This window comes from Caloenas nicobarica, chromosome 2 (assembly GCF_036013445.1).
Source record: "Caloenas nicobarica isolate bCalNic1 chromosome 2, bCalNic1.hap1, whole genome shotgun sequence".
NCBI lineage: Eukaryota > Metazoa > Chordata > Aves > Columbiformes > Columbidae > Caloenas > Caloenas nicobarica.
The window spans coordinates 19,653,398-19,668,664 of record NC_088246.1 but is presented as its reverse complement, the minus strand read 5'-3'; the positions used below and the strand labels follow the sequence as shown (position 1 = coordinate 19,668,664).

Sequence of the window (15,267 nt, the reverse complement as noted above, 5' to 3'; positions counted from 1 at the left end):
GAGCATTTTTCCTTCAACATGTCAAGTTAGCTGAGAGGATCAGAACATATTTTCTGTGTAAAGAGAACGAAATTCCATATTGTGTTACTGGCACCCCTGGGGATCGACTGCAGAGATTGAAGATCCCTGGACATGGATCCAAAAGACAACCAAGGCTCCAAAGAAACAAATATTTTCAACAGTGAAGTCTGTTGCAAGCAATCCTTTTAGTTACATGTTTTTAATTAATGTAAATGGAACAAGTAAAAGAAATTTTTCAGAATATCAAAATAGTGGGGGTTTTTGTTTTGTTTTCTGTTTTGTTTTGGTTTGTTTGTTTGTTTTGTTTTTTTAAGTTCTGCAATCTGCTTGGATTCCTAAAGCTTTTCCAAAAATATGTGAGACGATGGGATGGAATCCAGAACATTTTAAAATAACACTTTGAAATTACATATATCAATACCTTTTTTTTTTTTTTCCATTTTGGTAGGAATGACTGTGTTAACATTTGATCATAGCGTAAACTGGTGTTTCTTGGTCAGCATGCCTGTCAGAACATAATCAAATCCAGTGTGTACAGATAACGTCATCGTTCATGGACAAAGTGTGAGATAGGATTTTATTTATACCACAGCTAAGGCTAAAAGGCATAGGTTAAAGACACCTCAGGCATTAATAAACCAATTATCAATGATCTTTGTGAGAGCTATATTTCAAATCTGGTCTCTCCTGGTTTTTTGGTGATGATTTATATCATACTTTTAATGTATGCATGCACTACATTTTGTGAAGTAGGATTACAGGTGGACGAACAGCAGCTTGTGCCAGTGATCGTCAGAAAACTAATGAATGAGTATTATTCCTACCCCAGCTGCAAATTATGAATCATGACATTGATTATACGCAGACAACAGTATCGTTCCTTGCCAACAATAACATGGATACAACAGTCAACTGTAGGTACATCAACTCAATTCATACATGACGGTCAAGTCTAAATATCACACTGCCTGGCTGACAAATCGTCTCATGAGAAACCGCTGTCGCCGCTTTCCGCCGCACTCCCCAGGTCGGCCCCGAGAACACCAGTGCGGGTGTTCGATAACGTCCCGTTATCAAACCATTTCACAGCCAGCACCGAGCCCAGCGCAGCAGCACTGACGTGCCGCCATGGCCGAGCGGCCATTTCTCCCCGGAACACCCTCAGGCCCAGGCTCCCGCTCCCGCCGCCCCCCCGCGCCTCCCTCCGGCAGCCCCGCCACAGCCTCGGCTACGGAGCGCGAATTCCCCGGCACCGGCTCGCAGGCGGCGGGGCTGAAGCAGGCGAGGGAAGCCGGTCCCACACCCCAGAGCCCAGGCCACGCCAGGCCCACCGCAGGCGGCTCGACCCTCCCCAGGTTTCGGGGGAGCGGAACCCCCGGGCCCGGCGCCGCCGAGGGACCAACCGCCCCGCGTCCCCTTCCGCCAGGGGCCGGGCGGCGCTCGGTGAGGTCACGGACTCGGGCCCCGCCCCCCGCGCATTCCAACGTGCCTGGGCGCTGAGGTAAACACGGGCGCGGCCCCGCCCCGGCCCGGCCTCCGCCAGCAGCTTCCAGAACGGCCTGGGCGCTGCGGCCGCGCGCGCCCGCGGAGGGGCCGGGCCGGGGGGCGGCGGGGCCGCGCGGCGCTGGTGGCGCAGTCGGAATTGCCGCCGCCGCGGGGCCCGGCCGGCAGCGGCGCGCAGGGGCGGGGCGGGGCGGCGGGGGTGATGCCCTTGTTTATTTTTACCCGGGCGGCTCACCCCCTCCGGCAGCCCCAGCGCGGCCCCCGCCGCCGCTCCCCGCCCCGGCCCCGACGGCGCCGCCTATAAAGCGCCGCCCGCGGGGAGCCGAGGATGCAGCTCTACAGCTCCGTGATCACCCACTACCCGGCGGGCGGGACGGCCGCAGCAGCCGCCGCGGCACCGCCGAGCGCGGCCGGTGTCTTCAAGGTCTCCCTGTCGCCGGGACCCTCCTCCGCGGAGGCAGCGAGCGCCGCCGACGCCGCGGGCCCGAGCCCGAGCCCGGCCGCCGAGAGCCCCGCCAAGGACGGCTTCGTTCCCGCGGGGGGCAGCAGCAGCAGCGCCGCCGCCATGCCCGCCTTCTCCTCCTGCCTGGAGGTGATGCCGAGCGGCCCCGCGGCGGGGCCCGGCAGCCGGCCGGCGGGCGGCCCGCAGTACAGCTCCTGCGCGCAGGTCACCGTGAGCCGCCGCCGGCCGCTGGAGCGGGTCGTGCCCATCCGCATCGTGCAGCGAACCGAGGCCCCCGGCGAGCTGGTGCCGGCCTCGCCCCGCAGCCGCGCCTGGCTGGAGGGCATCCTGGAGAGCATGCGGCATGCCGGAGGGGACGGCGAGGCCGCCGCGCTGCCGCCGCCCGCCGAGGAGCCCAGCAACCGCAGCCTGCGCCTCAGCGAGCACTGCCAGGCGCTGCAGGCGGCGGCCGCCGGCGCCCAGCCCGGGCTGGTTCCCGGCTGTCGCCCCGCGGAGGGGAGCCAGGCTCAGCCCGGCGCCGGGCCCTCGCCCGGGGAGGAGGAGGAGGAGGACGGAGCCGGGCTCGGTGCGCGCAGGGGGCCGGGCAGCAGGCCGGAGCGCAGCGAGAAGCTGGCGCTGTACCTGGCCGAGGTGGAGAAGCAGGACAAGTACCTGCGGCAGAAGGGCCGGTTCCGCTTCCACATCATCCCCGACGGGAACTGCCTCTACCGCGCCGTCTGCAAGGCGGTGTACGGGGACCAGCGGCTGCACAGCGAGCTCCGCGAGCAGACCGTGCACTACATCGCCGACCACCTGGACCACTTCAACCCCATCATCGAGGGCGACGTCGGCGAGTTCCTCATCGGCGCCGCCCAGGACGGGGCCTGGGCTGGCTACCCGGAGCTGCTGGCCATGGGGCAGATGCTGAACGTGAACATCCACCTCACCACGGGCGGCCGGCCCGAGAGCCCCACCGTTTCCACCATGGTTCACTACCTGGGGCCCGAGGACCCGACACGGCCCAGTATCTGGCTGAGCTGGCTTAGCAATGGGCACTACGATGCTGTGCTGGACCGTGTGTGCCCCAACCCAGAGTACGAGGCGTGGTGCAGACAGACTCAGGTACAGCGCAGACGGGATGAGGAGCTGGCCAAGTCCATGGCAGTGTCCTTGTCCAAGATGTACATTGAGCAGAATGCCTGCTCTTGAGACCACCTGGGCTGTAGGCTGGGAGCTTTGCTGCAAGGACAGAGAGAGAAGGTGTGCTGGCTGTGATGGTGATGCCTTAAACCTTAATGAAGCAGCAGCACCCCAGAGGGAGAAGGACTGTAGATTGTGGGGGATAAATACAAACATGTTTGTAATATTCTGTTGTAAAAACTTAGCCTCAGATTATTTGCAGGCAGATTTTTCATGTATGTTTGTGTCTTCCCTCCCCACTGTCTCTATTTTCTATAAGAATGTATTTTTTTGCACAATATTTTTAAACTGTTACCTCCATCCTCTACATCTTACACTAGTATCTGGCTTTCAGCTGTACAGCCAAAAACGTTTGTAATCAGTTTTTGTAAATAAGGCTTATGATGTAACAGCTATTTTTTGCTGTGTTTTTTACCCATAAACCTTATATTTTTACCAAATGAAGTTGATGTCAAACTGACCCTCTCTAGTTGATGGAAGCATTGTGGGTACCTTTTTGCAAAACTAAAACAATGGTTTTTGTGAAAGTGCAGCAAAGTATGAGCTGACAGCTTTTCAAAACAGTTGCTTTCTCTGTCTGGAGCACAGAACAGGCCCTTTGAGCCAGCTGGAATGCAGCTAGAGATGAAGAGTACAGGGAGCAATTGACTCTTCTGTAATTACTGTTTTGAGTAAACTGGCCTCTTGTTGGCTCACCCTCTGCTCCATTTATATTATTTATCTGTAATAACAGAATATTAACTTGCAATAGAATGTTGTGACTAGATAATAGTCTCCTGCTTTGGCAATAATTGCCTTGGCTGCACCTCGGTGTTTGTGTTCTGGTTTCTGGGGTTATGGTGTTTTTTGTATAAGCCCTGCTTTTTTTTTCGCGCTGTTGTTGCACCAACAAAACATTATCTGATCACAACATTTTATTCACTTGACATTTGCTAATCAAGAAATCAGGAATGGCGTTCTATACTATGGTTTAAAAGAAAAAGTATTTAAACTGAGATTTGTATGGTTTGCTGGGTCAAACATTTAAATGTTTCCAATCTAAGTTCTGTCTCTTATGCTTTCTGATTAACCTGTTAGATATATTTATTAAGTAATGCAGTTTGTACTTTTTTTTATTTTGTAATATATCGTGATTTTGGGATTTATACTGTATTTGTATAATAGGAATATTCACAGCTAAAATGGAATGAATAAAGAATATAATTTTACTTGTGTTCTTTTTTCCTACCCTTTGCATTCTTGGTGTAGTGAAGAACTGCAAGTGGGTTCCCGAGGCCCTTTTATTTAGCTCCTCTGCCTTAGTTCCCTTAGGTGGGAAGAAGGGGCGTGGTACTTTACAAATGTGGACCACTTGTAATTCTGGTGTCTGTGAATTTGTGGAAGAAAAGCATTTAAAGACAATGGAATAGCTGTAATTCTTGTATAATTATAAAAGATCTTAGCATGTCTTTGCCAATGAGAAACATTTTTGTGTGTTATGCCTTAGAAGACGGGTTCCCTTACGTGTGGTACCTGGGCTGGTTGTGATGAACCAGCTCTGCTGGGCTGTGCACACTTGGGCTTGGACTTGGGTAACCAGGAATCTTCGTTCTGCAGCCGGTCCCAACCTGGTTTTGGATTTGCCCTGTCACCAGTGATACCTCAGCAACCCTAGTCTTGCTACTTGAATTGAGGTAATGTCATAAGGAATTGCGGCTTTGCGTTCCCCTTGCAAGTTGTTAAAACAGTAGTCTGTGTGCATGTGTGCATTACATATCTATCTTCCCCGATCTCTAAAAATCCTAAGCCATCCTTAAATGACAAAGGGTACTGGGTTAAAACTAGGATTAAAAGTGAAATAAGTATCTGAAATGGAGCAGTCTTAATTGAGCACACTTGCAATGAAGAGCTGCAGGATTGACTGTGTGTATATTTATACTGTTATAGATACTGTGTATATTTATACTGTTTTATGGGATGCAAAGAGTAGATTTACAAAAATTTACTGTTATTTCCAAAATATCAGTAAATGCGTGTGTGTGGGGTTTTTTTCCCTAATTTTCTTCACACAATCATGCATTTTCTTTAAAGGTCAAACACTAGTGGAAAAAAAACAGTCTTGCTAGTCTACTATTGCTAAACTTTACCGAAACTCTGGGAAGCTGAGTTCTCAGGTGAGAGTAAGACAAAGATGCAGACATGGATGTATTAATGAGGAACAGAGATGGCTGATGAGGAAAATGGTTACTCAGGTGGCTGCAAGCACAAAAACATTAATGCAGCATCACTTAATATCACCGATGTATTTGACTGATTAAAAACTGCTTAGGTTATTGGGTTGGATATGATGAATTCATTCAAATTTGTCAATATCCTAAACTTAAAAAAAGAATTCTTTTAGGCCTTTTAAAATTACAATTTTCAGCTGTATCATGAATTGTGATTACAAATTTTATTTGTATTTTGTGGCACAAACCTTAAAAACTCTAATAGAGTAAGGTAAGCAAAGAAGGATTGATATTGTATAGTGCTCAGCCTGTGAAATATCGTTTGTATTAAAATATCAACAAAAAAGTAGTGTTAAAAATGAACAGCACAGAACCCTAGGATGAGTTCCCACAGGGTTCCTCAGCAATTTTGATGCTACTTTATGAGTCACTGGAGCATGCAGATAACTGTAGGAAATTGGAAACAAATAGGTTACTTGTCGAACTGATTTGCAGAGACGTTGAGGATGTATGGCTGAAGCATGTAACGAGATACTTGTTTTTGCATCTTGTATTGTATACTGTGTCTATTCCAAAAGGAAATGGCTGAAGTGTCATGTCAGACCTTTCAGGCACATTGAAAGTAAAAACTTTTTTTATAGTTCCGGTGTTTGAAGTTCTGCTAAGAGACTGAGTTCAGACACAAGCTAGTAGTGTCTTGCCCGAGTAGCAGTAGAGGCAGTTTTATAGGGTAGTTTTATAGAGGCAGTGATCCCAACATGAACAAAGCTTTACAAAGCTGCTTGCAACATTGTCGCTTGCCCCCAGCAAAAGCACAAGTAGGTGCAAGTTTTCCCTTACTGTCTGCTGTTCAAGAGTTCCAGTAATGAGGGAAGGACAAATGTTGTCCTTGCTCATAATTTCAGTACCTGATTGTTTTGACCTTAGCTAATCACTTGCATAACCCAGCTAATCCTTAGACCTGCCTGGGGACGTCAATCAACAGACTCTTTATTATTGGCAATACGTGAGAAGGAGAGCTTGATTTTCAGTATTTGGTTGTGTGGTCCTTAAGTCAGGTAGAAAATGCTTTAATTCTAAACTGAGCAAATGGGAACTGACTCCTCATCGACATGAAAGCTTTTTGATGCCATATTTGCTTGTATTTTATGACACAATTATGAATTAGATGACGTGATGGATGCTTCAGTTCCGGAGTTTCTTAGGTTGCCAAGAATATGTCATTCTCTCACTGAACGTGCAGTGGATGTGTTAGATTTTTCATGTATATTGAACAGACTCTGTTATACAAAGCAAGGCTTGCAAGAACCGAATTTGTTTGTATCTACAGTGAACGCATCCCACAATAAGGGTGGTGGACAAGTCCAAAAGGGAAGATTTATTTAAGTTAATAGTATCTGAACGTGCAGCCTTCTAGCACAGTTGAGCTGTGTGAAGTGTGGCACCTGCAGTGAAGAAGACTATTGTAGGAGGGGAGGGTCGTTGGGGGGAAAGCTGGAGCCAAGAGATGGTTGTGAAGGGGCACAGGTTGTCTTCCATCCCATCATCTCCCGTGTTGACCCATGTCCCAAGTGTGGGGAGATCCCGACTCGCTGTGATGGGCCCTGCTCTGGTGACAGTGTGCATCAGGCTCACTGGTGCTGCTCATTGGTGTTTAGCTACCAAGTTCTTACCCTGCCAAGCTTTTGGGGGCTGCAAATGAAAGAAGGGATGCAACACTCTATCTCAGAAAAAATGAACAGAATTTCATTTTCAAAGACATGGGCATTTTTCTTGCCTGTGAGCTTTTGTTGCTAAGTATCAATGGGTTAAAGTATGGTTGAATATCAAAACAGTTTGCAAAGACAAACGTAATTTTTAAAATCACGTAAAGCACATGTTAGCAGCTTTTTGATGCTCCAATAATGTTTGAAATATCTTTTTAAATTAATCCCTAGTTTCATTATCTAGACCATGTTATTTTCACAAGTACAAGGACCCAGCATTTTTCCTGCATATAACTTCTATTTTTTGCTGAGTGTAAAACTTCATTTTTCAGCTATTCAACTAACCAACATTTCTGGGCAAAAAACCTCGTGGTTTCAGATCTCTGGGTGGGATTTGGGATTTAGGAAGCCCCATCAATTTAGCCTAATATGGCTAAGAGCAATACTTCTTCCCATCACTGATGCAGTACTCAAGTCTAGATGGCTGCTTTTAGAAAGAACATGATCTTTAGCAATCCAACCAAGCTCATTTTGATATTTTTTGAGAGAGAGTCTGTGGTCAAAATGTATTCCTTTTGTAAATAAATAATACAGTACGTATTACATCTAAATTGTCTGTTTTCCGTATGACTTAAAGATTGAGCATAGTTAAATAATTAACTAACTAACATGTTTATATAACTTGTTTGCTTTCCTCACAAACTTTAGCTTCACTGGATTAGGTTAGTCACAGGGACTGACCTTGCTTTTAGTTGCTTAAGGTGGGGGCAATGACAAAGATATCGTCTCATTAATTACTGAAATAATTCCTATTACTCATGCAAACCCTACCTGCAATCTTTTAATTTTCATTTTAATTTTTATTGATTGTCAATTATTTGCCCTTTCAATTTTAACCTTGGAAACCAGTTATGCTGTAAAGCAAACCCTGATTAACTTTAACCTGATTAACTGAAGACATTTGAACGAGTTTAGAAGTTGACAGCTGTTTTGCTGCTTATGTATGATTGGAGGGAAAGGTGGTGCCCAAAATGAAACAGCTGTGAAAGGACTTGCTTTGCTCTGAAAGGTGATTATATCAGCTTATAGATCGGCATTGTAACTGCTGATCTAAAAGCTTTAATGCCCTTGTATTTATTGGTTCTTAATAATAAAGAAATAATGTTATCTCACAGAATGTTACTTTTTTTTTTTCTAAACTGAGAGTAATACAGGCAGATTTAAAAAAGAAAAAAATATTCTGCTATTAGGAGCCAGCAAGTAATTACTTTTTTTTTTTTTTTCATTTATTTCCCATTATGTCTAGTATCCAGGGAAAAAACTTCTTTAGTTTTAGGTAAGGAATGTTTGTGCATGTGACATGCATCCTTCCTGAACTGGTAAGTTGAATATACATAGAATAAGACCTTTTACATTGGATTTATACCCATAAAAGTGGTGAATAAGAAGTTTCCTTGGCTAAATGACTATCTTTTATACTGTAGAACACTTAGCACAGCAAGGCTGCAGTCCCACTGGGATTTTGATGAGGATCCATATTACTAACTGCACACGCTTCACAGATATCTGAAAACTTCATCTCTGTTTCATTTTTTTTTGCATGCAGCTTATCTGGCTGATCAGGAAGTAAATATTTACGGATGTTTTCTCAATTAGGTAGATGTCCTTTTGTATATACTAATAGTAATTCATGCAAAACATTTGCGTGAATATGATTCCTAGTAGATTTCCTTTTTTTCAGCTAGTATTTTACTGCAGTCTACCTGAAGAGGCCTTGTAACATCTGAATATGCTATAAATGAAATCAAACAGTAAAAAAATCAGTTATTTGATGATGTATTTGATAGCATTTGTGTAGTCAGTTTCCTCTCCTTGAAGAAGAGTTTTATATTGCTCTGGCCAGAGACAAACATGTTGCAAAATGGACAAACAGGACAAATCTTGGTTCTGTTAGGTGAATTAAAGAATTTTTTAAATGAGAAACAGTTATTGTGGAAAGCTTAACCAAATATGTTATTGCAAAGGGGGCTGTTGGGATACCCTAGTACATATGCTCTTCAAAACACTTTATTGTCACACTGAAATTGTTTCAACAAAAACCCGAAATAATATAATCTTTTACAAAAAAAGTTGCCTAAAATGACTGGACAGGACTGCAATAATTCTCTAACCGTTCTGTCCAGTATGGTATTGCCACAGCAAATTTCCTGCTGTGTTTCCTTCCAGGAGTCCTTCAAATAAACAGTTAAGTGATAACTAATGTATGGGATAAATTTTTTTCTTTGACCTGGGCAGGCCTGATACATTGCCCATACATTAGTTTTCTCCGGCTACCACCACCACCACCACCACATTCTGCATTAGCCGGCGTCCAAGAGCTCGGCGTACACTTAGGTTTATGGACCTATCACAAAAGCCTCTGTAATTTCCAGTAAGAAAGATGCAGGACTAGACTAGAACACCACCTAACCAATGTAATACCACACTGCGTGTTATTTGTATGCTAACGCTTGAGGTTACGATATGTACCTGAAATACACTTTGATTGCAGGTAAGAATCACCAGGCAATTACAGCATAAATCTGTGTAGCTGTGAGTCCTGGGTGGCCTCCTATTTCCCTGGGCTGGTTTGACCCAGGTTCTCTTGGGCTGGCTGGCTGTCCCTGGAGCAGTCAGGCAGGCGCCCCCCAATAGCTGGTGTCCCAGCCCATGTCTGCTGGCTCAGCAGCTGGGAACGAGGACAGCTCAGAGAAGTGGTGGGGTCAGTGAACCCTCGGCTTGATGTGTCAACATCAGTCCTTGAATTCCCCTTTGAAACAATAATTTCCATGACATTATTTGGTGAGTAAATAGCAGTAGAGTAAATACTAGAGAAAATCTGATTTTTTGTTGTTATCTGGAAGCACACATGATGTGTCACACTAGACCCATCCTCAAGTGACAAAAGAGAAACGGCTCCGAGTAGGCTATATTTGAAAGGAGCCACAGCATCCATCATCCCAGCAACAGGTTATACAACATGAACCTTGGCAGTGGCCTCAGCATCTATAGGAAATCGCTCTGCCAACCAGGCTTCTAGCCTGTAAGGCCAAGTAAGTAATAGTAGATGCTCTACTTCAGTCAAAGGATTGAGTTAATCTCTGCTAAGACTTTTGGTGCTTCCTCAAGCCTTTAAGCTTTATCTCAGGGCTCTCTGGACTGAGCTCTTGCCAGCCAGCAGCTACATCAAATCTCTTTCGATCACCTGATATTGCTAGAGGAGGTAGATAAGAAGCAGACACTGTCAACGTACAGGGAAACTGGTGCTCCAGGGTATCTCTGTTCTCCTAACGGTGTCATGTATCATTCTTGTCTAGTATGAAGCGTGAAGAAAAATAAATTATACACCACTGCAACACGGAATCAGCTTTCTCTCACAACTCACTTAAAACCTCTCAGATAAGAATCTTCAAATCCGTGCCAAGCCAGTTAGACTTTTTTTTCCCCCCCCTACAGACTACAAATATATCACTAGGACTTTATAGCTGGCTATGGAGGCATTTTACAGCTCTGAAAATGCTACAGACATCTGATTGCATGGAGATCTTCAGTGGAATGTGATCAGGTTTTCTATCAAATTCAACTCTGGATCCAGATTTCTCTGCTGCTTGAATATTTGCTTCAGTTTATTTACTACCACAATTATGTATTTAATCCCCTCATAAATGTTGTTTATTCCCATAACATAGGGAGGCTATGTTTGTTATTGTTTCCAGTGATAGTCAATACTATCAAAGCTAGACAGGAGAGGAGAATAGCATGTTATGGTTGGGAATGTTACATGGCTGCTTAAAACCAAGAACCACCCCCCTCAAAATTAATTCTTGACCTGGACATTTTAACTCCCAGTTTTCTTTTTTTTTTTAGAAGAAAAAAAATTAAATTGTGACATGAAGCCAGATCGTATGTATCGATCCCTTTTACACGCAGATATCTATAGTGATTTTGGATGAGGAAGGAAAAAATGCAATTAAATAAATAGACACAATATTAGTATACACACCAAAAAGATTAGGAATGGATTTCTGTCCTCACTACTAAAAAGACTAACTCTTGGAAATAATCGTTTAAGACTGAAAGCCTTATTTAGAGATCCTTATTTTTGCTAAATATTCTTTCTATTAAGTGCGTGGTCATGCATTTTCTAAGTGCTCTGAAAAGAGGATCTGGACTGTGTCCACAAAAATGAAAGCAACATGTCTGTCACTGAGATTAAGGTGTAGCATGCAAGGAAGTCTTGGCTTTCAGTGGCCTAATCTGTGGGTTTTGCATCTCACTTATAACTTTGCCTCCATTTCCTTGGCATAAAAAGTGGTTTTTGCATTTTTTAAAAAACATTATTTTTTTCCCACCCAGAGATTAAATATGAATAGAGATATTTGGTCTTGGGAGTCAAGTCCAAAGAATAATTTAGAAATTTTACATCTGATAAGATTTGATTTGTATCTTGTTCTCAGTTTCACAAACTTTATGATGTAATTCAAGCACACAGCTGTGAAAAGTTTGTAAAGAAGTATTAATTCCACCTTTATAGCCTTTTTAAGTAAGTGCTTACCGCTGTGTTAAGTTTGAAAAATAGTAAGGTAATTCTGAATGGGAAATATTATGTGAATGGGATGTTATTAAACGTTATTAATCAGATCAGAGTGAGGAAGTTGATGAGGCCTTCTACGGGCAGGTGAGCGTGGCCTCACAGTCACAGGCTCTGGTTGTTATGGGTGATTTTAACTACCCTGATGTTTGCTGGAAGGACTACTCAGCTAGCCAGCCTCAGTCTAGGAGGTTCCTCCAGTGCATTGACGATAACTTTCTGATGCAAATGGTGGAGGAGCCGACTAGGAGAGGTGCGCTGCTGGATCTCGTCCTTGCTAACAAGGAGGGTCTGGTTGAAGCAGTAAAGGTGGGGGGCTGCCTTGGTTGCAGTGACCATGAGATGGTGGAGTTCAGAATCTCCTGTGGTGGGAGCAGAATACCGAGCAGAATTGCAACCCTGGACTTCAGCAGGGCCAACTTTGGCCTTTTCAAACAATTGCTGGAGGAAATCCCGTGAGCAAGGCTGCTTGAAGGTAAAGGGGCCCAAGATAGTTGGTTAACGTTCAGGGACTGCTTCTACCAAGCTCAAGATCAGTGCATCCTGACGCGCAGGAAGTCAAGGAAGGGAGCCAGGAGACCTGCGTGGTTAAACAGGGAACTGCTGGGCAAACTCAAGTGGAAGAGGAGGGTTTACAAATCATGGAAGGAGGGGCTGGCCACTTGGGAAGAATATAAGGCTGCTGTCAGAGGATGTAGGGAGGCAACGAGGAAAGCTAAGGCCTCCTTAGAGTTAAACCTGGCAAGAGGGGTCAAGGACAACAGAAAGAGCTTCTTCAAATACATGGCAGATAAAACTAACACCAGAGGCAATGTAGGCCCACTGATGAATGGGGTGAGTGCCCTGGTGACAGAAGATACAGAGAAGGCAGAATTACTGAATGCCTTCTTTATCTCTGTCTACTCTGCCGGAGGCTGTCCTGAGGAGCCCCGTACCCCTGAGGCCCCAGAGGAAGGCAGGGCAATGGAGGAGTTTGCCTTGGTTGATGAGGACTGGGTTAGGGACCAGTTAAGCAATCTGGACATCCATAAATCCATGGGTCCAGATGGGATGCACACCCGGGTGCTGAGGGAGCTGGCTGAAGTCATTGCTGGACCACTCTCCATCATCTTTGCCAAGTCTTGGGAAACGGGAGAGGTGTCTGAGGACTGGAGGAAAGCAAATGTCAATCTGGTCTTCAAAAAGGGCAAGAAGGAGGACCCGGGTAACTATAGGCCGGTCAGCCTCACCTCCATCCCTGGGAAAGTGATGGAACACCTTATCCTTGGTGCCATCTTCAGACATATCAAGGATAAGAGGGTCATCAGGGACAGTCAACATGGCTTCACCAAGGGGAAGTCGTGTTTGACCAAACTCATAGCCTTTTATGAAGACGTAACAAGGTGGATTGACGATGGCAGAGCGGTGGATGTGGTCTACCTTGACTTCAGCAAAGCATTTGACACCGTCTCCCACAGCATCCTCATGGCAAAACTGAAGAAGTGTGGACTGGACGATCGGGTAGTGAGGTGGACCGCAAACTGGCTGAAGAAAAGAAGCCAGAGAGGCATGGTCAATGGGGCAGAGTCTGGTTGGAGGCCTGTATCTAGTGGAGTTCCTCAAGGGTCAGTACTGGGACCAATACTATTCAATATATTCATCAACGACTTGGATGAGGGAATTGAGTGCACTATCAGCAAGTTTGCTGATGACACCAAGCTGGGAGGAGTGGCTGACACGCCAGAAGGCTGTGCTACCATCCAGCGAGACCTGGACAGGCTAGAGAGTTGGGCAGGGAAAAATTTAATGAAATATAACAAGGGAAAGTGTAGAGTCTTGCATCTGGGCAGGAACAACCCCAAGTTCCAGTATAGGTTGGGGAATGACCTATTAGAGAGCAGTGTAGGGGAAAGGGACCTGGGGGTCCTGGTGGACAGCAAGATGACCATGCGCCAGCATTGTGTCCTTGCGGCCAGGAAGGCCAATGGCATCCTGGGGTGGATTAGAAGGGGGGTGGTTAGTAGGTTGACAGAGGTTCTCCTTCCCCTCTACTCTGCCCTGGTGAGACCGCATCTGAAATATTGTGTCCAGTTCTGGGCCCCTCAGTTCAAGAAGGACAGGGAACTGCTGGAGAGAGTCCAGCGCAGGGCCACAAAGATGATGAAGGGAGTGGAGCATCTCCCTTACGAGGAAAGGCTGAGGGAGCTGGGTCTCTTTAGCTTGGAGAAGAGGAGACTGAGGGGTAACCTCATCAATGTTTATAAATATATAAAGAGTGGGTGTCACGAGGATGGAGCCAGGCTCTTCTCGGTGACAACCAACAGTAAGACAAGGGGTAATGGGTTCAAGCTGGAACACAAGAGGTTCCACTTAAATTTGAGAAGAAACTTCTTCTCAGTGAGGGTGACAGAACACTGGAACAGGCTGCCCAGGGAGGTTGTGGATTCTCCTTCTCTGGAGACATTCAAAACCCGCCTGGACGCCTTCCTGTGTAACCTCACCTAGGTGTTCCTGCTCTGGCAGGGGATTGGACTAGATGATCTTTTGAGGTCCCTTCCAATTCCTAACATTCTGTGATTCTGTGATTCTGTTATTAAATCTGACATTTCTTGATTTTATACCCCTTATTGTAAACTTCCAGATTTAATTTCTTAGTGAAAAAAAAAAGAATTTAGAATGGAGCTTATTTGGGCTCTTTGCTGCTGTCCTGAAGGGCAAGCTCATACCAGCAAAACCCTGAACCTTGTTGCCTTCCTGAAAGAACAGCCTTTGGCTCTAGTTGTTGCAGATGGGGAATTAAATACAGAATCTGTTTACACAGATTCTTGAAAGAAAATATTTGGAGGGGAGAATGTAATAGCTATGGCTGTATGGAAGGTGAGCATCATCACCTATGCAGTGTTTGAAATGTCATTTCCTGACTTTTCTTCCTTCTATTCTGCCCAGTGGGATGAAGAAAGAAAATTATTCTCCTAGTCTTTTGGGGCATGTCTGTGCTGCAAAACACAGTGCTGTGCAGAGACACCCTGTTGAGCTCAACAGGGGCAGCAGCATCTCAGTGGCAGCATGGTGCTCTTTAGGTAGAAGGGAAAAGCAGGTCTCTGGTGGAGGTTAGCAGGGTCCTGAGCCATGGGATTGTTTTACTGTCTCTCCCAATGCACACACGGGGTCCTGGGCACACTGGCAAGCTTCAGTGTCAACACTTGGGAGAAGAGGTCAGCCTCCAGGGGTTTAACTCTATGGACTACGTTTCAAGGCATTCTTTTTTGCAGAGCTGCTGTGCAACATCTTGCAATACTAAGCTGCAGTAACTGTATGAGGAGTATGTAGGCCCAGGAGAGAGCTGAAGGTACTATATTACGGAAATATAAAGCTTCCATATATAATGAAATTGCCACCTAATAGGAAGCTGTGGTGACTACAAGCAGGAAAAGGGTATAGCAGTTACAAATAAATAACAGAAACCGCTTCTCAGCAAATCTTGTGGAGACGAGAGGGAATTACACGACAGCAGCTCATTTCCAACCCCAAGCTAATGTGACTTAGCTGCTTTGCCAGTTCTTGGGACTCAAAGGTCTG

The 15,267-nt window shown here is 45.6% G+C and overlaps 1 protein-coding gene across 1 annotated transcript; it reads left to right on the top strand.

The window, feature by feature from the left end:
* The first annotated feature begins 1,772 nt into the window (after positions 1–1,772).
* OTUD1 (OTU deubiquitinase 1) lies at positions 1,773–8,138 on the top strand. The gene has a single exon (XM_065629062.1). The coding sequence runs from the start codon at positions 1,853–1,855 to the stop codon at positions 3,173–3,175; it is 1,323 nt and encodes a 440-aa protein (XP_065485134.1). The 5' UTR covers positions 1,773–1,852; the 3' UTR covers positions 3,176–8,138.
* The last annotated feature ends 7,129 nt before the right edge of the window (positions 8,139–15,267 follow it).